Here is a 26,690-nt window from a genome sequence, read left to right on the forward strand (position 1 = left end):
ATGGTTGAGAAACTCTGGTGGGGAGCAAGCTGGGTGAGAGGGACTTAAATCCAAGCTTTCCCCAGAACAGAGCTGCCCCTACCCTATAAAGAAGAGGCATCCTCTGACTCAGCCGTCTGCAGTGTGAGGACTAACACGAGCCCCAGGCTGGAGGTGGAGGAAGAGGCCAAGCAGGAAGCTATGGCAGTGCCAGGGGAGGAAGAGAAAGTACCTGCTGTCACCTAGGCTTTGATTTGTGCAAAAAGCAATTTATAAGAGATAGTTCATCTTTAATAAAGGGTCAAAGAGTCAACCCACCTGATTATGTCATCTCCTTACTGACAAAGGCAGAGTTTTGAAAGTACTGTGACATACCCACCAGTGGGAAAGGAAATGTGATCAAAGATTTTCATTGTGGAACTGTTTCTAACAGCAGACGACTGGAAACAACACAAATGTCCATCAGTGCTGGACAAGCTAGAGAAACAATGGAATGCCCTGCCAAAGAACGACATTTTCTATGTACAGAAATAGGAAGGTCTCTAGAATGTATTTAGTGAAAAAAGAAAGTGCAGAATACTGGAGTACTGCGCGGCCATTGGATGAAAGGGAAAGAGAAAAAAATCTGCGGTGTATTGATCATTGCTTACATTTGTATAAAGCAGGGGATCTCAAACTTAACCGTGCCTCAGAACCACCACCCAGAGGGTCTTTTATCTTTATTTTTATTTTTTCTGAAAGATTTCATTCATTCATTTGACAGAGAGAGATCTCAAGTAGACAGAGGCAGGCAGAGACAGAGGGGGAAGCAGGCTTCCCGCTGAGTGGAGAGCTCAATGCGGGCCTCAATCCCAGGACCCTGGGATCATGAGGGCAGAGGCTTAACCCACTGAGCCACCCAGGTGCCCCCTAGAAGGCCTTTTAAACCATACCTACTTCATCAACATCATCATCAACTTTGCTTTTATTTGGGGGAGGGATGTGGAAAGTACCCACTTTCTTATCCAGAGTGCAACCGCCCCGCTTTCCTGACCCTGGCCGCCCACCAGCCCGATTGGGCCACGGGCACGGGCGAGGGACTTCAGACAAAGGCCAGTTAAGTGGCCTCTTTCCTAATCACTCCAGCAAACGCCAGGAGACTCTTTCTTAACCCTCAAGTGGCTGTTATATGTGAGTTCAAGGCATTGGAAGGAATCCCGCGGGAACCGAAGTGTTGGGCCAGTAAAGCCCCTCCTCCATCCCCATCTCCTCCTTCTTTGGGAGGCGACCTGAAATACTGAATGAAGGTGGCCTCGGGCCAGGAACAAACCTGGCCCTCCAACAACCCCCGTCCCCGCCCCGCCCCCACGAAGGGGGAGGAGCGACGGCTTCAAGGGAGCCTCCCCCGGGCTTTGTGAGCGCCTGGAATCCAGCTGTCGCCGCCCCTCAGAGCCCCCTGCACCCCAAGGGCGCACATTTCCGGGCCGCCCACCACCCGGATCGCGTCCGGAGCCGCTGCGCCCGCAGAGCCCAGAGCTGCTCCTCTCCGCTCCGAGGCCGATCCGCCCCAGTAGCCCCCCGAAATGCCGGTCGACTTCACTGGGTACTGGAAGATGCTGGCCAACGAGAATTTCGAGGAGTACTTGCGCGCGCTCGGTAAGCAGCTGCCCGGGGCACTCGGCCCGGGGCGCCCCGACCAGACCCTCGGGGACCAGCGGTGGGCTCTCTAGAGCCCTCCAGGGCCCGCGGCCCGCCTGTTTCCGCCGGGACCGGCCTCTGCTTCGTACGCGGGGCAGCGAAAAGGGCTTGGGCCGCCAGGGCTCCGGCTGGGAGGGTGGGTGTTGTTAGAGCTAATTAGTGGTAAACATCTGATAGCTGGCTCTAGACGTGAATAACTTCATTAGGAAAGCTGGGTTTAGTTTGCTAGTTTTTGTTTTCAAAGGGTCAGATAAGGGCAGAAAACTTTGTTGCAAAAAAAAAAAAAAAAAAAAGAAAAGAAAAGAAAGAAAGAAGAAAAAGGCCCAGAACTGGCTGCTCTCTAAGACAGCGCTAAGCGTGCAGGGAACCCCAAAGGTCCTTCTCCTGGGGAGGACCTGGCTCCTGGGGCCCCTGCTACCCTGGGACAGTTCTCAGAATTTTCCTGCCAACTCTCTGCCTCTCTCTTCCCCGGCACCCCCTGCAGATGTCAATGTGGCCTTGCGCAAAATTGCCAACTTGCTGAAGCCAGACAAAGAGATCGTGCAGGATGGCGACCACATGATCATTCGAACGCTGAGCACTTTCAGGAACTATATCATGGACTTCCAGGTTGGGAAGGAGTTTGAGGAGGATCTGACGGGCATAGATGACCGCAAGTGCATGGTGAGGATTTGCATATGCCTGGGCATCTCCCGCCCAGGGAGCCTGCCCAAAGTTTGGGCTACTTCATCTGGGAGGGGAGCCGGGGCCCTTATGGTTTAGGGACTAGGGATCTTCACACTGCCAGCCCACAAAGTTGACAGCGCAGACTCATCAAGCATAGGACTCTGTCCAAACAGGAGAGTAATGGTTATGAAAGCCGCAGTTTGTTGAGTCTCTCTTGTGTCCAGGCACTGAGCCAGGTGCTTTCTTTATATATTTGACTTCACCTAATCCTCACAACAGTCTGTGAGGGGGGTTGAGGGTTGAGTATGCCCATTTTACAGATGAGGAAACAGTCTCAAAGAGATGAGTAACATGCTCAGAATAGCAAAGCAGGGAGGAGCTGGGCTGGAATTCCCCACAAGTCTGTGCCTCTGTTGGCCTCTGGCTGTACTGTGGCCTGAGGGAGGAAGGAAAGAAGAAACACAGGGAACTCTTTTCAAGTGTAAAACTTTCCCTATGATCTAGCATGAAGCCACTCTAGGAAGCAGGGGACATCATGATCCCCTGGAAGCTTCTGATCTGCCCCACCTCATCCCCAAACCGAGATCTGACTCCTTGCTGTCCCCTTCCCCGCCCTGTCCTCCACTGCCCGCTGAGCTTCCTTTGAACTTTGCAGCCAGCCCCTACTAGTGGGTCAGTGCCACTGTAGCCCAGACTAGAGGAAGCCTTGGTGCAGGAGGGGGAGGGAAGGGAGCAGCACATCCCCCAGGGTGGGAAGCTGATGACCTGGAGACCCCAATTAGCGTTTCCACAGCAAACTCTGGAAGGCCAGCCTCAAGTCTCCATCAACATTCTTGGGTCACTGAGAGGTCAGGGTGCTCCTGGAATCCCTTTCCCAGTCTTGGGTCCCAAGCTAGTGTATGCTCATCCCCAGGCAGCTGCCTTGCTTATTGAGGAGATACTCCCCTTCCTTCTCCCCTTCCCTCTGGCCATTTACTGAAGGTCTGTTGTGTGTCCTACACTGTGCCTGTTATTTTGCACACTGCCCAGTGAGGGAGAGATTCGTGACCCCATAATATGCAATGGCCACGGCTCTGAGAGGGGAAGAGATTTGCAAGAGATGGGATTTGAACCTTTGGAATGGAAGCCCACCCTCCTATCCTCTGCCAGGCACCTCTCTGCTGGTCGCCTCTGCAGAAACCAAGTGGTAGAGGTTTGCTGGGACTGTGAATAAAGAGGTGCCAGTGTGTGAGGATAAGGAGCCCCACTCCTGGACTCCTCATCCCCCTTTGTTAATTCATCTGACAGTAGTCATGAGTCAGTGTCTGAGTCTGCTGTTTGGAATGATGGCAGAAGATGGGGTAGCCAGCAGGGAGCATCTTTGGAGAGGCCAATATTATTGTACGAACATGTCAGCTTGTAACTTTAAAGGACCTAAGGCCCCTGAATCCCCAGAGGGGCTCCCAGAGGGAAAGGAGACCAGGAGACAGCATCCGCCTTGGCGGATCACTGTCCAACATCTTCTCCCTAGCTGGCATGAAACTGTGCTGTAAGAAAACTCCTTGTCCACAGCTTACTCTTAGAGGACTCACAGAGCGCATCAGACATCTCAATCCGTTCTGGGTCGCTGCAGTCTCTGGAATGTGCTGGCTTGTACTTACTTACTTGGCTAATCGTCTTCCATCTTGCACTCCCTGCGAAACATTCATTGATCACCTAGTCATACTAGCTGGGGCTCATCAAGGCTTGGCTATGCACCATGTCCTGCTACCATTTTATTTCAGCTCACTATCCACAGAACTGTCTTCAACCCCATTTTACAGATAAGAAAATTGGGGCAGGATTTCTCGCTGTGAAACGTTGGGGAGGTTAAGTGAGTGGCAGAGGGAGGATTTACATTCTGTCTGTCAGCTCCAGAGTCCCTGCCGTTAACCGCCACCCCGTACCTACCAGGCTAATCACTGCACTGGGCACAGGGAGACCCAGGGAGATGTTGCAATCCCCGGTGTCCAGGAACTCACAGTTTTGGTGGCGGAGACAGACACACAAACTGTCAGAACACAGTGCGATCAGGGGTGACAAAGGGAAGTACCCAGATGAGGAGATCCCAGAAGGACTTTTGGAAGAGGTAACTTTGACACAAGACAAAAGGGGTGGAAGGGGGGGGTTTCAGACACAAAGGAAGGGGCACATGGCTACCTTCTTTTCTCAGCCCAGCAGAAGGACATTAGGACAATCCAGGTTACCAGATCGGAGAGCCCAGCTGCTGGCCAAACCAGGTGGGATTATAGGATTCATGGTCACCTTTGTGGTCGCAGGACTGAGGACAGCCCTCTCTCAATTATACAGGCACTTACTTATCTCGCTGTTGCTGTTGGGGGATTGGACAGTCCCTCTGCTCCAGCCTGCCCATGGCCCTTCACATTGCAGAGAAGTCCTTCTTCTCTGGGCTGCCAACTGGATGGAGGCCTACAGGGAAGAGCATGGCCAGCAGTGAGTGTAGGATAAAGAATTACAGCTACTGTCCTGCTCGAGGCTTGCAAAGTCTGAGGAGCCGCCTGCCAAGGGGCCACATTGGCTGAGGTCTCTAGGGCCGTGCGTGTCTGGGGCAAGGCACCAGTTCGTCAAAGTGAACTTTCACCACGGCCCCTTCTGCTCCACATGCTCTGCACCCACCAGCCAGGAGCAGTGACCAGGAGGAGGCCAATCTGTTCTCAGCACCAGGTTGGCTTCATTCTAAGCTTTCTTCCCAGAACATGACAAGGGTCTCATTTCTCACCTAAGGTCATGCGTTCATCTGTTTTCAGCCCTTTCTTGGTCCCACAAACATGTCATGGTGCTTATACTGTCTTTGCAGCCTCTGTGTTACTGAGATGAATTGCACAGGATTCCTGACCTCCTGGAGCTCAGTGCAGGGGGGAGGGCAGTCACAGGGTGACTGCTGTGTGGATCAGGGCAGGACAGCCAGAGGAGGACCCCCTACTGGGTCTGGGAGGTCAGGGAACTTTCCCACAGGAAGTAGTCTGAACTGTGGCTTAAAGGATAGGCAGGAAACAGCCAGGCAAACAGAAAGGGACAGGAGGAAGGCCAAGGCTAAGAGAACAGCAGTAGGTAAATGCAGTTTCAGACCTGTTCCACCCCAGGCTCTGGGTTCAGCCCTGCAGACCCAGGGGCACCTGCCCGGGGAGGAGACAGGGGCATCCTCAGGCCATTTTCTTCAGTGATGGAGGCACAGTGGGCTGAGGAGCACAGTGTGAAGGGGTGAGGAAGCAGCAGTCATCAAAGTTGTCCAACTGAGGGGGGCCTTGAAAGCCCACCAAGAATTAGGAGAGATGTGGAGAAGGGAAAAGAGTGTTCCAGGCCAAGGGAACCATAGGCGCAAAGGCCCAGCAGTCAGAAAAGGCCTGGTTGGGAGAGGATTTCGGAGGTGAGTGGGGGCAGTCCACAAAGACTGGAGTGCAGGGTGTGGCTGGGGAAGATAGGAGTGACGAGGACCTAGGGAGCCTAGATGCTGCTCCACTGGCTGCAGGGATCTCTTGCGGGGAGCCATGCAGTCACACTGACATCCTTCCCCGAAGGGCCCAGGGGCTTGCTGGCTCAGTGACCTCTGATTCTGCCTCCTTATGTGGGAACATTATCTGTGCTCTAGGACTGCAGCCAAGGGGTGAAATCTGGCCTGCAGATGTGTTTTGTTTGGCCTGTACAATGTTTGAAAAATTTCAGAGCCAGTTGCCAATCATTGCCAAAGATTATGAGCTTTCATATTTCTGGCCATTCTTACCAACAAAATCAAGATTGCTGAAAACACCGGGTGCCCATTTCTTCCACCCTGGTTGCTGTGTGAACCCCCGGGACACTGTCACATTGTTCCCTTCAGATGGGATGTTCTCCCGCTTACCCAACCCCATTACCTGAAGTCGGGGATCAAGCAGCCCAGATGTATTTGTTTGCCCTGTGGGTTCCTTAGAGCTGCGGTTCCCTAAGCGGAGACCAGCAGCAGGAGAAGCAGCAGCACAATAAGTAGGTAGAGACACAGATTCTCCTGCCACAGCCCTGGCCTCCTGAATCAGACCCTCAGGGAGTGGGGCCAGAGGTCTGGGGTTCAGTAAGTGTGTCCCACGGCTCTGATGCTGCTAAAGCTTGAGAACCGTGGCTCTGAAGGAAGGAAGCTTCTCTGTGTGCCTGAATCTCCATAGACAGTGGGACAACTAGAATGTCAGCTGCAGAGGGCCATGTGCCACTGGCTGGTTGGGTCCAGCCATCTGAGCCCCGTGCACATTGCCATCTGTGCCCAGAGCCACTGGGAATGGCTCTCCAGTCTCTATTCAGGTGGAGGGCTGGAGGACGTGGGTCTTTGGGGCCAGGGGATCACTCAGCTCACATTTCCTGGTCTGTTCTAGTAAGGTTTGACCTGCAAACAGCAGGGGCTGTCATTGTGGTGGAGATGTGTAAAGGTGTGGCTTTGCTCTCTGCTGCCTCCTGCATGCCTTTATCCACGAAGAGGAAACCTCAGGCCGGGTTTGAAACCAGTATCGTGTATGAAATCTAGCCCATGGTGCTTTGGCAGGGTGGGGGAGCTTGAATGAGGAAGGTGCGCCTCAACTTCAGATATTGTCCCTGCTCCTGGGCCAGGGAATCCCTTGGGTTGAGGAATGATGGAGTTCTTTGTTTTCAGCGCTTCCAGCAGGAGCCGCGTTTGTGGTGGAAGGCAGCCTCAGTCAGGAATCCCAGCCATGAGCCCCACTCCACACAGTGGTGGCAGAAGGGCCATTTGTCATCCTGCCATGGACACTGGGTCAGCATGTCCCTGAAGGGGGCACCTTTGTTCACGTGCGAGCCTGGTCCCTCCTCCCCGGGCTGCAGCTTCTCCTTCATATCCAGCTATGAACTCAGGATGACCCCTTGCGCAGAGCCTCCCTTCCGCTTTCCCAGCCCTCCGCCCCTCTGTTGCTTTCTTTGTTTTTATTGTAAAAGGAAAGAAAGAATTCAAATAGCCCAGGAGACTCTGGACTGCAAAGGAAAGGGCCCCTTGCCCCCCTTGGCCTCATTCCCACTCCCCAGAGGTAATCACTGCTACTGTTTCTGTGGATCTGCTGGAAATCTTCCTCGAATATAGAAGCTGTCTATCTATTGAACAATTTTTTTTTTTAAAAAGGAGAGAAAGAAATCCACTCCTTGATGCATTGTTTTCTCACTCATGCTACTTCTTGTGCACCTTTCCATATCAGTGTTTGTAGGTCTCCTGAATTCTCTCTCTTTTAACCGTGTATTTCCTTCCCTTCCCACCCTGACTTCCTTCCTTCCATCCACCCATCCGTGCCCCATCCCCCCATGCATCCATCTAATTATAGATGGTAATGCATGAAATCCACCAAATTGCTGTTAACACTTTGGTTTTAACTCTTGCCAGCTTTTTGATCCTGTTCTTGACTCATAAATGGATTTTTTTTTCTGGTTTGTATTTAAAAAAAAAACAAACAACAAAAACATGATGCGGGTGGCAGAATTGACTCCCTGGGCCACCGAGCTGTGAGTGCCCTCAGATTTGGGAGACTTCTGAGGGCTGCAGGTCAGGCCCCCAGCTCTCAGCTGGGTCTTTTCCAGAATGGAAACACGGAGTCTCTTTCAAGTCTTAGCTAAAGTTCCCCGACCTTTGAAATTGGTGTCAGCAGCATGCTTTTGAGGATTACAAAAAGAAGAATTAAAGCAACCCATATAAAATGCACAAAGTAGCTTTCAAGAATCACATCGTTGTGTTAGGTTTTGTTTTTTGTTAGGCAGGAACAAAGGAAAATAACATGCTCTAATTCCTTACCAAGCATCAGGCCTGCACCAAGTGATTTTAACAATTTGCCTCTTTTGACCTCCACAACAAATGCTGTTTTGTAAGTGTCCTTGTGCCCATTTTGCAGATGAAACTCTAAGGCTCAGAGAGGTCGGGCTACCCAGCCAGCTGGTGGCAGAGGAAGGACTCTAACTGGCCTATTTCTGAAGTTTTCTATTACAAGGTCTCCCCTGGAGCTCTGCAGAGGGCCAGCACCTCAGTTCCCTGTTGTGAGCCCAGCGCCGCCCGGAGGCGAGCACAGAGTACTGACAAGGCCTGCTGTGTGGTGAGGAGAACTGATGAGAGTCTGGGTTTGAATCCTCCCCCCCCCACCGACCAAACTGACAGTGACCTTAAATGATTGGATACACTGCTTCTGTCCTCCTATCTGTGGAACGGGCATAGTGATTGCTGCTCTGTCTGCCTCTCAAGGCAAATTCTGAGGACTATAGAGATGGTTCAGGGGAAGCCACGACACTGTGTGTGAAAAGGGACCAAAACCCTTCTGGTGCCCTAGACTAGGGGCAAAGTAATCACTCAAAATGGCCAGGTGGCAGTTGGGGCAGCTATGGCTGTTTGTTTTTCTGGCCAACATAGCTTCCCACCCACCTACCGAAGCACCTCCTGTTTTGTTGGGAGCTACACCCTCACTCACCTTGTGGGGTCAGGAGGAGCTGCCAGTCACGTACACTCTCTCTTGTAGGATGAGACCCGACACCAGGATGATGACAGTGTCCCATGACCTGTCACATGACTGTACATGTGACCTAATCTCACCCTTTCCTGGGGTTTAATTTAGGGACCTTGGCAGAGAGCTATGTTCTAGTCCCCTGAAGTTCATCAACTGGCAAGATGTTAAGTGCCGTGCCATCGCCCATAGCTGCCTGGAGAAATCCAGCAGAAGGGAAAGAGAAGGAGACCAGCAGAAAAGCAGAAATGAGTGAGAGAGAAACTGCGATGCTGGGGGTATGCTGGAGCCCCTGCCACTAGCTCATCTCCAAGGCTTCCCATGTGCTTGAGCCAGCCAGGGCATTCCTTTTCCTTCGCCTTCAGCTATTCAAACTGCTTTCACTTGCATCTAAAACATTTTCAGATCTTCGGAGTCCACAGATCGTGGTTAAGAACCACATCAATAAATAATGAATACTGTTTTTCTGAAAATAAATAAATTGGAAAAAAAAAAAAAAAAAGAACCACATCAATAGCCAGAGCCATAGTTCCCAAATTTGAGCTGCCCACCTCTCTAGGTTTGCAATTCCGAAGGTCTGGAGTGGACCCAAGAACGGGTTTTTCTATTGAGTTTCCAGATGATGCTGATGCTGCTGGTTCAAAGACCATGCTTTTGATAACTACTAAGAAAGAAAAATGAGGAAGTGGGCTGGCCCGTGCCCAGGATTCTGTGATGTGCTGGTCATGACTCAGAGTAGTAAGCCCATCCTGGGGCTCTGGGTGCCTGGTTCTGGGGGGCTGAATGAGAGCAGAGAGATGCGGTCCAGTCCCTGTGGATGGAGTCTTCTTGGGGAGGCCAAAGTCGCAGCAGCCCACAGTGGTGTGCAACGGAGCTTTAAGTCGATGGCACCAGCGGTGTGTGCATTGTGCCCAGCAGGCACCACTAGTGTGTGGGCAAGTATGGGGTTATGACGAAGCACTGAGGAGCTCTGGCTTTGAGATAAACCTGGATTTGAGTCTTGGGTCCAGCTTCCAGCTGTGTTTCCTCATCTGTAAAAATGAGCCGGGGTAGCAGCACGGATGGGATTGGTGTGAAAATTCAGTGTGGTGGTGAATTGTACCCTTTTTCTATTGCTGTGTAACAAACCACTCCAAAACTTAGTGCTCCCACACTCCAAGCAATAGCAGTGGTTTATTTTGTTCATGAATCTGAAATCTGGACAGAGCACAAAGAGGGTGGCTGGTCCTCCTAGCTGGAGGATCCCCGTTCCCTATGGCCCTTCATACTCACTGTCTCCTGGCTGCCTGTACTTCCTCAGGTCTTGGTTGCTGGGTCCCAGGAATGACAGGGTCAAGAGAACAAGGCGTAAGTAAGGGTGGGACACTGTTAGGATCTCCCTAGCTTCTGAAGTCATCTAGCCATATTTTTCTGTATTCTGTTGGTTGAGGCAGTCACAGGGCCTAGAACCAGAAGAAGTGAGTGGGTGGGAAACCCCGTCTGCTCTCCTCTCCAGCCCTCTGGAGGCTGTGAGCTGAGGGCTCTCTTCCGGGCCCCTTTGCCCCATGGAAGGCTTCTCTGGTAACCGGCCCCTGCAACTCAGGTCCAGCTGCTGACATTTCACATGGGCTTGGGGATTTATTCATATTTGACTTAGAGTTGATCGAAAACTCTGACAACAAGTGCTGTGCCTGGTTCACAAGAGCTTCCTTCCTGGGAAGCATTTTTGTAGCTATCTCTATTTTACAGATTGAGTTGTGCTGGAACATGCATGTGTGTGTGTGTGTGCGCGCGCGCGCGCACACACTCACACACACACACAAACTCCACCCCTCATCCTCCAAACAGGAACCCCAGGGCTTTGTCATGCTGACTGAAATTCCAACATTAGAGCACATTTATTTTGGTTAAATATCCCAAGACTTTTCTAGGTGTTTCCTTTTTTATTTTTTTTTTAAGATCTTATTTATTTATTTGTCAGAGAGAAAGAGAGCAGAAGTAGAGGGAGAAGTGGCCTCCCAGCTGAGCAAGGGGCCCGATGCAGGACTCGATCCCAGGATCGAGTGGGACCATGACCTGATCTGAAGGCAGACGCTTACCCGACTGAGCCACCCAGGCATCTCTAGGTGTTTCCTTTAATAAGCAAATACCTTAGAATGCTAGTTGCCTTTGATACAGTGGTATTAATGAGTCTGTCCTTCCTTGCCCCTGCCCCCCTTCTTTTCTGGCCTGAGGGTCCAAGAACAGCAGAGGAATTCTGGGGAAGAGCTGTATAAACCAGGTGGACACGGAAGGTATGAGAGCAGGGGTAAAGGAGAAGCCAGGCCGCAAAACCCTCCTTGACCAGCCTTAAGAACACAAGTGGCTCTGCCTTCCGAAAATGAGGGGGGAGAAATCCTGTATGGCAGTACACACTGAGTCAGAAAAGTCTTCTTGCTCTTTGGCTCAGATATCCCACTTCTGTGATTATATTCCAGGAAAATCATTCAAAAGAAAAAAAAAAAAGCTGCATCTGTTTGTACAAAGGTATTTGTTTGTAGCTGCCTGATAATTATCCTCACCAGCCCACACAGAAGCACAAGCCACCCTCCAGGGGCTTCCAAGTGGGAGGCTCTGCCCTAGCACTTTACATGTATGATATAACTCCCCAATAATCCTGGAGAAGAGGTGCTACTCTTATTTTACAGAGGGGACCCTCAGGTCCCACCCACACTGCTGGTTAACCATAGCCCTGGGATTCAACTTCACATCTCTCTGACCCCTGACCCTGTGTAGTTGACAGAGCTGGCTGCCTCCTGCCCATGTGGCTAAGTGCCACATAACCACAGGTGGCCAGAGTGACTGTGGCTTTTTAATTCCGTAGACCACTGCGTAGCCCCATAAAGGATCACTGTGAAGATAAATGAAAAGTGTTTATGGGCAACCCATCAACAAGTTGCGTGGATTCTGCTTCTTAGCCTCTCTTTCCCTTCCCCCATCCCCACAGCTCTGAATGTCTCATGCTGGTAACAATAATAACAATAATAATAACCCCCCTTTACACTTACTCCTATGCACCAGGCTCAGCACTTTCTATGAATTATTTCTCCCATCCACCATCCTCAGTACTTCCACCCACCCTTCACATTCTAAAAAGGGGAATCTGATGAGCTCATTCCCTAGCCAAACCCCCAGGGGCTCCCCACCACTGACATGCCAAGTCCTAAGGGAGCTTGGGCTTTCTAGGACATGGCCGTGGTTGTCTGTGCACCTCCACTCCCTGGCTCAGTCCTTATCCTCGCCCCTCCCCACCACTACCACGTGCAGATGCCTTCGCTTGCCTTTCTTCTTTCATCTCTCCACTCACTTGAGATAAGTCCCCTGCTGAATAAATACCATGGGTTCACGACCAGCTCAACTGTTCCACCAATCTTGTCCTAACCCCCCATCCCACCTCATCCTTTCCTTTTGCTTCACTGCCCCGCTCTGCAGGTGTTGTCCCCAGGGCACCTGGGACACTTGTTCATGCAATTGAGATGCTAGACAGGGGGGCCCATACTTTGCATGTCCAGTGCCTAGAGGCTCCAGTGTGTTTGTCAAATGGGTGTTAAGTAAAAATAGCAGGACCTCAAACAATGTAAATGGTAGATCTTATCACTGCAGAATCCATTTGCCATTTAACAATAATGCTTATTGGGTGTTTCCCATGTGCGAGGAATTCTAGGCCCTTTCCATGCACAAATCCTTTCAATCCTCACAATTTTTAAAGGAAGATGCCCGAATTCTTCCTATATTGTACGTGAAATGAATGAAAGGCGGAACAGGTGTCACCACTGGTGATACCTGATGAGGTAGCTGGTGGAGCCTGCTTTGGGATCCTGGCAGTCTGACTCCAGATTGTTACCAGAAAGGGGCGGGGTCCTTGTTATGTTCACAGTCCCAGCTCTGGAAGAATTTCTCTGGGAGGCTTTTGAAATCTCCAGTGCAGTGACCCCAGTGAAGTAGTGCTGTCATGGGATGGAACTGTCGGGCAGAGGAGCGGGGTCTGCTCTGGCTCTCGTTCTCCCCCATGGTGGAGGCTGGCCATGGCTGGACGCCCTCTGAGGCAGGCCAGAGAGGTGGGGCTGAGTCATAACTGGTTTAGCTCTGGAGCCAGACTGTTGTCTTTGGAGTCCCATCTATGCCACCTACAAACTGGGTGGCCTTAAGTGAGTTATTTCACCTCTCCTTGCCTTGACTTGTCTGTGAAATTGGGGATAATTATAAAATCAGGAGTACCTACTACTTCATAGTGAGGGTTAGAGGCAGGAAAGCCTGCGATGGTCTAGTCCAAGAGTAGGAGCCAAGGGCAGGGCCTTCTCCACAGCCAGAGGGAACATGCCACAGTTCCACAGTCCCACAGTCCCATATGATCCCTAAGACCTTCTTCGGCCCCATTTCTCTCCTTGCCATCTAGAACGCTGGCCTCACAGGGCCTTGACACTTGTTTGATGAACACATTGGAGCCCTCTGTGGTAGACACTACATGCAAATTGTGGGCTCCCCTATCTAGCATATCCAATGCAAGGCCAGCCGCAGCTCACTGAAGTATTTTCTGTTTCTAGCACTGAAATAGGTCCTTGCAGCCCCTTGTGTCATTTTGTCCCCATGGTTCTTGCTCTAGGGCAGGGCTCACTGGCCCCGCTGTGCAGGTGAGAACATGATGGCTCAGAAGGTGGAGTACAGTGCTCAGGGTCTCCCTGCTGGAAAGAAGCCAGAGTGGATTGGGGCTCAGGTCTGGATCTCTCCAAGGCTGTCACACAGTCCCTTGGTGGGGCCAGCTCCAGGCCCATAGCCTCCCAGTCACTGTTTGGCAGCAAAAGCATCCATGGCTGCAAGCTCATGTGGGAACAGTGGGCAGGCAGTAGATCTGGAGTTGGACCGAAGTGGGTTGAAACCGTGACTCATACTCTTCCTGGCTTGTGTGACCCTGGGCGTGATGACTAAGTTCTCCAGGACTCAGAAGCACACAATGGCTAACACGTTTCTCAAGGTTAATCTACAAAAGAATAAACAGCTACATTGCCTGGGATATTTTGTCTACAAAAAAAAAAACCTGATCATTGCCCGAAAAATTGTAAGACTGCCCTAGAATGTTTTCTGCTGTTTGTTCATTCATTCATTGGTAATATGCATTTTCTCAGCATAGATCCCCAGGTGGGGTTGGTATCCTGCAGTGAATAAAAAGATCCCTGACCCCAAAGAGCTCTCGGTTCAGAGACCCTGACCTGCTGGCGACTCCTCCTTGGTTACTGAGCTAGCATCTTCTTATCTTGTGGGAGCCGCTTGTTTCTGTTTGCCTTGAAAGATAAAAAGTAGAAGAAGAAAAAAAGGAAAAGAAAGATAAAAAGAAGGAACCAGAGGTTCTTGTGAAAAGGATGAGGCTTTGGTGGACTCTGCCCTGCAAAGCCCCTCCGAGCTCTCTGGGGCAGGATGGCTCCTCCCTTACTCCCCACCCCCTCTCCCCCACTCCCCACTGCCAGGGTGGACTATCATTGATAATAAGCTGACTCCTCACCCCCAGCTCAAGTAGCAGGCCAGCTCTGCCTGCAAACATCCGGATTGCCCATTGCTCCAGGCCTGGCTGGTTGGAGCTACAAAGATGGAAAGTGCAGGAAAAGAGAGGCTGAGTCATCTCTCCCCAGGAAATTCTGGAGTTAGAGGTAAAGGGTCAGACTCCAGGGGGAGGGTCATGCCGAGAGAATCCAGATGGGCAGAGCTCATTGAGAAGCCTCCCACATGCAGCCCTTGCCTCCCTGCATCTGTCCAGGTTGCTACCTGGGATACCCTCATTCCTCTTTTCCAATTTCTCCTTCTTAACCTAACTCTCATGGTGTTTTCTGGTGTCAGTTCCAGCTTTACTTCCAGCATCAATTACCTCCTCCAGGAAGCCTTCCCTGATGGACCTCTGTCCCTATACCAGAGACTAATGAGATGCCTTCCCCCTTCCACAACTACCATCACCTACTTCTACCCAGCGCTTGCCATTCTACTGGAATTCTCTACTTGTCTTCTTTCATAGTCTGTGTGCTCTTGAGAGTAGGGTCGTCGCCTCACTGCCTCTGTTTCCAGCACCCGAGACTAGTGTGTAGGTGTCAAATCTACAACTGTCGAGTGTTTCCTTGCACAGAACCATGCCAGAGAATCCTGCTCATTCAAGAATCCACTGAGATCAGGTAGCTGCAGAGCACAATAGCCAAGAACATGGACTCGAGTCAAATCTCATCTGCCTACTATATGGCTGGGTGATCTGAAAGCCTCAGTCTCCATGTCTGTAAAACGGGGCAAGTGTAAGTTCTCCTGCAAGATATGACCCATGTTGCGCTTAATACCCTGCCTAGCACGTAGTGAGTATTCAGCCCATGTTGTTAGGGTAATGATGGTGATGGTGACAAGGACAGTGGTGCTCTTCCTTCCACCAGGAAGCTCTCCCTGACCCTCCAGCTAGGTTGGGTACCCACCACATAGCCCAACATGGAACGCCAGTGCAATCAATGCCAGTTTCCACGTCTGCCTTCCCTCCAGGCTGAGCTGCTCCATGGCATGGCCTGGGTCCAGCCCAGACTTTGGGTCCCTAGATTGGGACACTTGGTACTGGGTCCCTGGATTGACTGAGCACAGTTCCACATGAGCCCTGTGACCCTCCCCAGTCCCATTTCCCTCCTTATCCAGAATATTGGCCTCCTAGGGCCTTGAGCTCTCTGAGGGCTTCTTGTTTTAAAATTGATCCTGGGAACTTCCTGGAATGTTTAAGGAATTTAAAAAATGACATGTCAAGGTCAGTCTTAACATTTTAGCGTTTCGTTTGTCCTAAGAATTGTTACCATTTGCTGTTAGCTCCTTCGTGGCATTAGCGTCGCATTCTCTCATGCCCACAAAGGCCTTGTTGTGGCTTTACTGGTTTGAAGTAGTTGCTTTTAACAGCTTTTCGGTCTCTAATTACTCGTTCATATTTTAAGGCCTTATTAATTTCATTTTAATTTGCTTTTAGAGAGAATTGGCTTCTCCTCCCAGCCCCCGAATGTGCTGATTTTAGATAATGGCCAGCCTCCTAGAGGTGCATCAGGAGAAGAGTGGGCCCATCGCTCACCTGGCCTTGCCTTGTGAGCAGAAAGTAGACTTCTCCGCCAGAAAGAACTGGATCCAAGGGAAGGCTCAGCCCATAACCCCTAGGAGACTTGGGCTGGTTGCTTAATGAAGTCTAATACTAAGTCTAATTTTTACCAGAGGTAAAGCTTGAAAGTCAAGTGAAACAGAAGTACCGGGCACTCAGCAGGTTCTCCGTTACCTTCCCTGACCTTCTCATCTGCTCACTTATTTACCACAGGCACCAGAGGCTGAGAACCTTCTTTTTTTCCCAGGAATGCTCAATGGGTGATGCACACTTTAAAATCAACCAGGAGGAGTGGCCAATTTGCATCTTTTAACAATTCACATCATGTAGAGGAAGTGTCTACTCACTGTCTGGTTTTTCAGTCCCCCACCCCTTCCAGAATTTCAAAAGCACAAGCTTTAGGGTCAGACCTGGGTCAGTCCTGGCTCTGGATTTTGCAAACATGGCAGCCTCCCTTCTGATGTGGCTCTGGAGCCTCAGAGACAGTAACATTCAGCCCCAGCCATATCTGGGAGGTGGCTGCATGAACACAGGGCTTGCTGGAGCTGCGTGGGCAAGTTTGGAGGGGTCCATAATTGATCTTCCCCCGGCTCATCAGAACAGGTGTTTGGGGCATGTAGGACCCTTAACAACTGTCACAGATCCCTGGGAGGTAGGTTGAATCCCACTATTTGTAGACTGTGCTGGGTCATTGCCAAGAGATGAATTCATTTAGTGGGAATGGTCTGTCACTCCCAGTACAGGTCATCTGCGCAGGACAAGGGGGCCTCGGGACTCCTGGGACGTGCTTCTTAAGGCTGCCTGGTTTTCTGTGTCACTGGTCCCCATGCAGCAGTGCCAGCTGGGTCTTCTAAGTGGTCAGGGGAGCCGGATAATGGCTTTTGAAGTGACAGTTCCTTGTCAGAGTGATGCAGCTCCGTCTTCATTCATCTGTGGGTGCGTGTCTTTCTGGGAAAGCTGCTGACAAGGCCAAAGTGTTAGAGGTTATTTGTTTTTAATAGAAAAGTTAGACCGACTTCACTTTACAACCACCACCCTGGACTCCAGCCTTTTTGCAGACGTGCTGGTCTCTGCAGTGAGGATTACTTAGGAAAGGAACTGAAGGGACGCCTGGGTGGCTCAGTCAGTTCAGCGCCTCCCTTTGGATCAGGTCATGATCCCAGGGTCCTGGGATCAAGTCCCGCATTGGGCTCATTGTTCACCTGGGAGCCTGCTTCTCCTTCTGCCTGCAGCTCCCCCTGCTTGTGTACTCTGTCTCTCTCTCTCTCTGAGACAAATAAATAAAATATTAAAAAAAAAAAAAAAAAAAAAAAGGAAAGGAACTGAAGGTGGCCAGACTCCCCCTTGTCCTTAAAATTGTCTGGGCTTCATTTCCAAGGTGGAGTCCGAGAGCCCGTGGTGGGAGTGAAGGCAGCACTGCCTATCCTCATCATTGGTACCTTGTCCACCTCAATCCCCACTGGCATCTGCCTTCCCGTGCTACTTGGAAAACATCAGGAGCATTCTCTTGCCTCAAATTCCCCTGTTAGGCTCTGGTTAAATGGATTAAGCAGTAGCAAGTGGCTGAGCTGAGAAACTGGGTTGAATAACCTCTTAAAGACCCTTTCAGTCATGGCATTTACAGGGCAAGCAAATCCTTGTCTCAGATGTCCCTGCTTCTGGTCCAGTGAAGGTGGCTGGCTCTTACTGCAGAAGGAAGTCACAGGATGAGTTCTCGGGTGCTGGGGAAGTTTGTCATCAGGGGTTATCCCAAGAAAACAAGGGACCCTTGTTTCTTACCCAGTCTCCTTCCAACAATCCTTCTTTCCTTATTTCCCTCATCTCTTCTTAGGTCATCCTCCTCCTCCCCAATTCCCCACCCCTCTTTTCTTAGGACAAATCTGATCCTCTGGGGGAGTGCCTGGTTTATTCCCACAGGACACAAAGCTTAAAGAGAAAAATCTGTGCCCACCAAAAGTGAACATAGGATAGTCAAGTGGGAGAACTAAATCACCATTTTTGGAGCCATCACTGCTACTAGTGAGAAGTTTCCAAATGGATCTTCTCCTGAAACAAAAACTAATTAGGTCTTAGGAACGTGGACGTCACAGTGCTCTGGGGTGCCCAGCTCAGCAGGCAGTCCCTGCAAGGTCTCCTTCTGGGTCTGGGTCCAAGGCTTCTGGAAGGGAAGGAGCTTCTGAAACATTTAGCCATGATGAATAGCCAATCAATCACTTCCTCACAAACCTCCAGCTTCCAATAAAAGCCTTTTAGTTATGGTTCAACTTGGACCAGCAAATCCCCTCCCTATCTAAACTCTGGATGTCTTGATTACTATGACTTAGTGCTGCTTATGCCAGCCCTATTATGCACTTTATGTGCTTTTTCTCTCTTGGTTGGTCTCTTGGTTGCCTAATGCCACATAGCAAAGCACCTCAAACCTAGTAACAGAAAAGGGCAACCATGCATTCCCATGGTTCTCTCAGTTCTGCATGTTGACTGGCAGTTCTGCATGTAGATAAGGCTCAGCTGGGTGTCTTAATTCTTGCACGGTAATCAGGCTTCTCCCGTTGGCCTTTTACCCAGTAGAATGGGCTGGCCTTCCTCAAAGCCCAGCAACTTGGTTCCCAGAGGGGAGGGTTCTAAGAGACCAAGCCCCCAGTGTCCACGTGCTTATAAAGGCGCTGCTTGCATCATGTCCCATTGGCCAAAACAAGCCACGCAGACAAGGCCAAGGTCATTGTGGGAGGGGACTTCACAAGGGTGTGAATATGTGATCCACTGGGGCCACCCATGGAACAGTTGACCACAATACATAACATCAGTCCCTCTCTCGTCGATGAGGGCACCGAAGCTCAGAAGCAACTCCCGTTGCCCAGAGTCATTCCTCATAGCTAGGTCCCAGGTCTGCTGACTCCAAGCAACGTGCTCATTGCTGAGAGTACTGGGTCAACCTGATGCAGCTGGAGAGTATACAATAAGGGGACAGGTACCAGGAACCCAGTGTAAATGATGGCTGAGCTTCTGGCCCTCTTTAACTTGGAGGACAGCCTGGCAGTTTTCCTGGTCCGCAGGATGAGTGTCCTCCCTGATGGTCCCACCCAGCAGGTCAGAGCCACGGGGCTGTGTGGGGGCAAGCAGCACTGGCGGGCATTGGAAACACGCTGCAGGCCACAGTCCCAGTTTGTAGCCTCGCAGCGTGGCCCCATCTATCCCCCAGCCTTGTTCTTTCCTCTCCTTAAGCCCAGGGAAGCTTTTACAGCACTGGCTTGCTTGTCCTTACTCACTGGGTTTGGAATGCCTTCCCACTTAAATAAAAAGAAAAATAGTAGTTATGTTTCCTGTTAGAACGAGGAGCTCTCCCAAGGACTGCAGCCTCTGGGCTTCCCCTAATCCCAGTGCCAACCATGTTGGGGTGTAAGCACCTGGTACTTCTCTGTCAGCCCTTTCGGACCCATCTCTGGCTCCCAGCACCCACAGCCAACAGTAGCTAGACTGAACCGAAAGGTGTTCTCCTGGGGGCTGCTCAGAGTCTCAGCGTAATCCCTGCATGTATCTATAGGCCCCAGAGTCTCCTGCAGACCTCTCCGGGTGCCCTGCTTTAGGCTGGGAATCATGGGGCACGGAGTCATGCAAGGCTCATGTTCCCACCCAGATTCTTTCCTTGTTAGCTGGGCAACCCTGAGAAAGTTACTGAACATCTCTGAGCTCGGCCTCAGAGATATTCTCATCTCTGTTCTGTCTAACTCACCCAACCAAGGTTAGAGTCAATAGGAACTTGAGGTTGAGAAAGTGCCTCCTTTGGAAACTGCCATAGCGTTTGTGTGTTAGGGACCCTTCTCATAAACGGGCCTAATTGTAGGGCTCCAAGAAAGGGTTCTCTACACCCAAAGATCCTTCCACCCACTCCCTATATCCCTCCATCTCTCAGGATGCCTGAAATTCTGCTATCCGTCACTCTTTTGGTAAGGTATTTTATTTTTTATATCCAAATGGTCCCCATTAAAAGATGCAAAATGATCTGGAAAGGGTAACATGTTAGTTCAGGAGCAAAGCCTGCTTTACTATTAATGAACATCACTTTCAAGCTTCATGCCCTGACATTGGTGTTGGAAGGTAAACAGGTATGAGCTTTCTGGACATCAAGCTGGCAATACTTACCAAAAGCCTTAAAAATATGCATATTCTCTAATGCAACAATTCTTCCTCTGTAAATTTATTCTAAGAACATGATGTGTTCAGGGGTGCCTGATGGCTCAGTCGATTAAACATCCAACTCTGGATTTCAGCTCAGATCATGATCTCAGGGTTGTGGCAATCGATTGAGTACACATGGGGCTCTGTGCTGGGTGCGGATCCTGCTTGGGATTCTCTCTCTCTCTCCTTCACCCTCTGCCCCTCTGCCCTAAAATAAAAAAGAACATGATATATTCAAAACTGTGTATATATAATGGCACAGAATAATAAATAACCTAAATGTCCAAGAATACAGAATGAGCTAAATAATAGTGTGCCTATACAATGAAACACCAGTGGGCTTAGCCTACTGGTCCTGTGACCAGTGCAATCACACAGGCCACAATACACAGAAGGGCCCCTCCCTTGGTTTAATGCTCTGCTGTCACCATCTTAAAATTCCAAATCATTTTTTAAAAAGGAGCCCCTTGTTTTCATTTTGTGCTGGGCCCCGCAAATGATGTAGCCATTTCCTGAATATTATGTAACAATTAAAATACTGCTTATGCAGAATATTTGTTGAAGTGGAAAATTGCTTCTATTAAATGAAGAAACTAGGGTACAAAACCATAAATGATGTAATCTTAATTTTTTAAAAATAGAAATATATATGGATTAATAGAACAAAGGACTGGACATAAATACATCACAATGTTAGGGTAATTATCTCTGAGGAAGCAAGATTACAGGTATTCCTTTTACTGCTGTGCTCTTCTCTGAGCGCTTCTCGCACTTTCCAGCACAGAAGGCATGGCTACCCTTATAGACTCTAATATATTTGGCAGAGGCAGAAGTGTGTATATTCTAACTGGGAACCAATAACTCTGTCCCGGCCTCTGATAAAGCCTGGAGCCCTTAGTATGCAGAGTAGACTTCTGGATAAACACAAAAAGAAGTTCAGTCGATGGGGAAGCCAAGTATTCTGACAAGCTCCTTGAAATTGAGGAATGTCAGAGAGCTCTGCCCCCACGTCCCTCCAGAGGCCTGGCATGGACAAAGCATGCAGAGAATGGTCACCTTGTCCTGTGGCTTGACTCATTGGTGGTCTCTGCCCACGAAACACCTCATCTGACATCCACCTCCTCTCTGGCTTGGGGCTGGGCATGTGCCCTGAGCCATCTCTAGATCCCAGAAAGGAACGTCCCCATCCCAAGTCCTCCTGGGCTGTGTCTCTCAGGAAACAGGCTCCAGGACCAGAAGTCAGATTGATTCCTGCTCTCAGGGGCTCCACCTGGTGCCCTTGTGCCTGTGCTCCATGGCAGGCCTCATTCCAACAACAGAGGGAGCCGTCATCAGCAGGCCCTGGAAGGAGAGAGGGCTTGGGAGAAGGAGGCTGAGGTCCTCCTACAGGGAGTGCCCCCACTGACTCCATACTCGTTTCCCAGACTACTTCTCTCCTGAATCTTTATTAGGCTGTTGCTAACTGTTCTGGCTGTCTGAACATGTCCAGGAACACAAGGGCCCTAGAACCTTAGCTCTGTAAAGCCAAGACCTCTGAGTTAATGGTCCTTCTCTGGGGCCCTGTGTTCCCACCTGTCATAGGAGGAGGGGGCCCGAGGACATTAACTTCCTTGATCACTTTGTGCCCTGCCCAGGTGCTGGGCATGCCAAAGGAAGACAGACAGCAGGAGGAGGGAAACCACAGGCTCAGCCTGTGCCCAGGGGAGACTTCAGCGTCTTACTGGAGTGGCAAGGGCTCACTCAGACATACAGGGCTTAAGCGGTCCCTGAGAACTCATGGTCTGGACTGCGACTTTTGTGCAGGTGCCAGTGGCATGTCCCATCTTTGCAGCTACCCACCTCCCCTTAAACAGCCTTCCCCTACATGGCGGTTCCACCTTATGAGCCCTGCCTCCCCACTGTGGCAGTTAGGACTCCGTTTGGCCTGCTCACTGTGTGGCTCAGGCACCTGCGCAGGGCACAAAGTGCTCAGAGAAGATGAGAGGGCTGGAGGATGGGGAGTGGGGTGGCAGTGAGCTTCCTCCTCGCCACCCCCCGCCCCAGGAACCCACCTGAGGAGCATTCCCGAGCATGCCTGATGCTGTCCCATCTCTGTGCCTTCATCTTACAGTGATCCACTGAAAACTCCTCTCCCCCCATGCCTCCTTTCCTCGGCTTCAGCTCCATTCTCCTGTCCTTCAAGGCCTTGCCCTCTTGCTTCCTCCTTCCAGAGCTTCCCCTTCTTGGACTCTCATCTGGGATCCCACAGCATCTGGTCTGTAACTCTGGTGACAATCGACACCTCAGAAAGAAGTGTAGTCAAAAGTGGGCAGGAGGGTTTTGGAGCCCCACAGATCTGTGTTCTGACCTGACTCTGTCACTGGCCACCTGGGTGAACTTGGCCAGTCCCTTAACCCACTCTGTAAAATAGAGAAGCTAATCCCTGCTCCAAATGGAGTCATGAGGATTTAGGGACAGCACAGAGAGCTGGAACGGCTGCCATTTGTACCTACAGGTGGTTATTTATATCTAAGGTCATTCTTCATGAGATGGAAACATCTTTGAGGGCAGAGCTCAAGTCTTATGTGTCCTAAGAACTTGCAAAGGTTGAAACAATAGAAGGAAGGAAGGAAAGAAAGAAAGAAGGAAGGAAGCGGGGGGGAAGGTCTAGGAAAAGGCAGAGCACTCTGAGAAGTTAACCTCACCTGCAAGATATAGGACGGAGCCCTCTCCCTGCCCACCTGGTGGGAGCTCAGCCCTCTGAAGCCCTTCCTCCCTTCCAAGCCCCAGCCCTAGCTCTGAGATCCCCACCCTAATGTCCTTTTTTCTTCTAATTACCCCTTTAAGTGAAATTTAGGATGGTTTTTGTAAATTTTAAAACTGATTTGCATACTGTAATAAAAGCACATGGTGGTGGGGTCCCTGGGTGGCTCAGTCATTGGGCATCTGCCTTTGACTTGGGTCATGATATTCAGGTCCTGGAATTGAGCCCTGTGTCCTGGGATTGAGCCCAGCATCAGGCTCCCTGCTTGGTGGGAAGCCTGCTTCTCCCTCTCCCACTCCCCCTGCTTGTGTTCCCTCTCTCACTGTGTGTTTCCTCTCTCACTGTGTCTCTCTGTGTCAAATAAATAAAATCTTTAAAAAAAAAAAAAAGAGCACATGATGGACAGAATTTGGCTGCAAATTTTCTTTAATGAAATTGACTTGAGCGCACCCTGGGTTATCAAGGTTGGGGCTGCCCCCCAGGGGCTGCTTGCTCAAAACTGACCACCATATTCTTTTGCTTGGCAGACCACGGTGAGCTGGGATGGGGACAAGCTTGAGTGTGTGCAGAAAGGTGAAAAGGAGGGACGTGGCTGGACCCAGTGGATTGAAGGTGATGAGCTGCACCTGGTAGGTTGCTGGTGTGTGGGGTGGTATGGAGCAGAGCTGGGCTTGGAAGCTCTGGTCAGTGTTGAGGTCCTTGGACCTTGGAAGAAGGCCTTATAGCTGGGCCTTGGTTCTGCTCTGAAGCTTCTCTTCCAAGGACCAGGAGAAGACAGAATGACTTTAAAAACCAAGGGATGTGTTTTCAAGGTTTAGGCTGACTCAGTTGTCCAGCCAGAGGCAGGAGGGGAAGGGATGTCTCTGCCAAGCAGCAGATGTGGAGCTAAGCTCTTCTGCATTCCATATCTCTTTCTGTTCTCTCAGCAGCCCCATGGGCCAGGCACTATTAGGGTTCCTATTCTGGAGATGGGGACACGGAGACTTACATCCAAGTTACACAGCTAGAAACTGGAAGAACTGAAATTTGCTCCCAAACTCTGTGTTCACCATGCCAAGCTGTGGCAGGCTAGAACCAAGGAGAATTCTTTAAGCTTCTCTCAGACCTGATCTCAACACTCTAGGTCAGGGGAGGAGAAGCCTTTCTCCAGTCTTCAGGTGTGGGCTTCCAGCCTGGGAACTCTAGTCAAAGCCACTTCTCCATCTGCTGGCTGGGAGAAGCATGCACAACTCTAGAGTAAGGGTCTTAGCCCCTGGAGAGCTAAAATAATACATATCCTCTGAAAGGAGACCTCCATCACTCCTGCACCTTTGGAACTCTTCAGTTACCTTCCGAGTTAAACAAAAACAAAAACAAAAACACAACATGGTCTGGGTGACTTGGGTTCAACCTCTGACTCACTGGATACCTTTGAATAAGTGCCTTCCTTCCCTGAGCCTCATCTTCAAAATGCCATATTGCCACATGGCGGTTCTGCAAAGGCCAGAGTCCCTAAGAGCCCCGGGATGCGTGAGTGCTGGGAGGAGGCACGAGGGCATGGCTTTCAGAAGCAGTTTAGGCTAATGCGGAGAGCCTGGGCTCTGCAGTGCCTGACCTTGAGCCCGTCTTCTCCCAGCGCCTCTGTTTCCTCAACTACAGAGCCATGAGGGAAGCCGATGTGATCTCTACTGGCTCTTCTGGCTCAGTGGTTCCGTGGCTTAAGGCCCAAAGTTGCAAACTGAGGGCCTCAGGCCTCTTTTATGTGACCATCAGTGAGCTTCAAACTTCTTCAGGCAACAGTTTAAAAATTACAAGATGTCACATAAATATTCAGATTTCCAGCCTCCTTCAAACAAAACAAAACACTTGCAAGGTGTGGTGATACCACGCTGTCATTCCTCCTGGCATCTCCATGGGGACTGCCCTGTAGGCAGAGCATGGATTTTCTGGGTTGCATGTAGTACCACCTGGGAGCTTTTAATAATAGTGCTTCACCCACTGAGACACTGATACAACTGGTCTAGCCTGGGACCCAGGCATTGTTCGGGCTCCCTGGGTACTCCAACGTGTGCCTGAAGCTGGAGTCTCCGTGCTAATTTCCAGCCTTGGCCTGTGACAACCTACTGAGTCCTCTTGGGGTCAAGCCATGTATCCGGGCTTGGTTTCTCCCAGGCCTGGGCAAAGACTCTGTCCTGCTCAGGCCTGAGGTTCTTAAAGCCTTTCAGCCCCTTGAGCAGAGTAAGAGGAGGGGAGTCATCAGAAGGTCCTGTTGGCCAGTTTTCAGCTACCCTTTTTCCCAGCCAGCTCTGCCTACGGGGCATAGCAGAGCCCCATCTCCACAGATCCGGTTCACTTGACTTTCCAAGGAATTGGTTAGTTCACGCCAACTCTTGAGGAAAAATAACAGACACTGAGTGTTTTCCAAGTTCCTGCCCCTGCACGCACTGAGCCCCAAGTGTGACCTTGCTCTGGCCAGTGGCAAATGTCTGCTTTTGTTTCAGGAGATGAGAGTGCAGGGAGTGGTCTGCAAGCAAGTATTCAAGAAGGTGCACTGAAGCCTGCGGAGACCTGCGGATCTGGAGGAATGCACGGCGTGGATCCTTGGGCCAGGATCCCCTTCTTTGCTCAGCATGGGGCTGAAATGTCCAGCCACCCGCAGGAACCTGTTAGCAGAGGCAGTCTCTCGGCTTTGTCTCTTTTCTTTTCCTTATAACAAAGCCATCCCAATAAAAGTGATTTCTCCTTCAGACATCTGTTTTGAAGAATCTTCCAAACCCCCCTGTGCTCACTTTTTTTCCTGGGGCTTCTGAAGCCAGCTTCTCCCGATGCCAGCCCTGGGCAGAGGGAGAAATTCATCCACACACCTGCTGATTTAGTCCTAACAGTGCACCTGTAAGCTCTTTCCCCAAGGGCATGGGCTCAGGGTCAGGATGTGTGACTTCACATTCAGCTTTTCACATATTAAGCACCTACCATGTTACACGTCCATTCAGGGCCAAAATATGGTGACTGCCACAGAAGCAAGAGAAGATGCTCTCCCTGCCACTTCCCCCCGGGCACTTAAAGCCTGGTTAAGGAGATCTGACCAATGGAGAGCTCCAGCTCCAGATTGTACACATAGGAGATGGTCTAAACATTTTTTGTGATTGAGATGGAGCTGGATAGAATTGCAAGCCAAAGCTAGAATGAGGTGAACCTCAATCAAAGGCAATTACCAGTTGGATTTCATTTCAGAGGCATCATGAGCCTAAACTTTACCGCCCCCAAAACATTCACAACTCATCTATGGGCTGCTGTAAAGCCTTCCTTTAACTATTACAGATGAAGCATAACTTGCAGATCCCTCTAGAGGGAAAACCGCCTCGTGTTCACACTAAAGTGTAAATGACAGCTAGTGTGCTTTTGCATAAAGGAACTTAGGGAAACTAAAGGGTGAGTGAGGAGATGAGAGACCAGGATAGGGAAAAGCACTGGGAAACAGAAGACTTATATCCAGGACCCTTTCAACATCAGTTCTGCTTAGGGTGTGCCCTGCCCCTTGGAAAGAGTACTGGGGTAGGAGTCAGAGGAGCAGAGTTTGAACTCCGGCCCCACCACTCATAGGGCAACACCACAGGTCTCTGAATCTCACTGCTCACATCAGAAAACCACACTAATGATCTAGCTCACCTCCCACCGAGGTGGGCTGTGAAGCTTGGTAACTCATATACAACTTGGAGACTGCCAGGCACTAGACCAGCGGCTCTCAGACCTGGCTGAAGGTTAGCAGAGCTTACAGAACTTCCTATACCCAGGCCACTCCTCACAACCAGTTACAGCAGAGTGTATCCAGGTAGGACCCAGGCACCCGCATTTTACAAAGCTCCCC

The 26,690-nt window shown here is 50.5% G+C and overlaps 1 protein-coding gene across 1 annotated transcript; it reads left to right on the top strand.

The window, feature by feature from the left end:
- The first annotated feature begins 1,352 nt into the window (after window positions 1-1,352).
- RBP1 (retinol binding protein 1) lies at window positions 1,353-25,571 on the top strand. The gene is made up of 4 exons (XM_044252254.1): window positions 1,353-1,614; window positions 2,141-2,319; window positions 23,371-23,472; window positions 25,324-25,571. The coding sequence occupies exons 1-4, from the start codon at window positions 1,542-1,544 to the stop codon at window positions 25,375-25,377; spliced, it is 408 nt and encodes a 135-aa protein (XP_044108189.1). The 5' UTR covers window positions 1,353-1,541; the 3' UTR covers window positions 25,378-25,571.
- Window positions 25,572-26,690: the final 1,119 nt, after the last annotated feature.

Source organism: Neovison vison, chromosome 6 (genome assembly GCF_020171115.1).
Source record: "Neovison vison isolate M4711 chromosome 6, ASM_NN_V1, whole genome shotgun sequence".
In the NCBI taxonomy this organism is placed as follows: Eukaryota; Metazoa; Chordata; class Mammalia; order Carnivora; family Mustelidae; genus Neogale; species Neogale vison.

Excerpts from the sequence above, each read along its gene's own strand:
- RBP1 (XM_044252254.1), top strand. The coding sequence starts at position 1,542 with ATGCCGGTCGACTTCACTGGGTACTGGAAGATGCTGGCCAACGAGAAT. Across the intron at positions 1,615-2,140 it reads GGAGTACTTGCGCGCGCTCG|ATGTCAATGTGGCCTTGCGC; the intron begins GTAAGCAGCTGC and ends CACCCCCTGCAG. Across the intron at positions 2,320-23,370 it reads TAGATGACCGCAAGTGCATG|ACCACGGTGAGCTGGGATGG; the intron begins GTGAGGATTTGC and ends TTTGCTTGGCAG.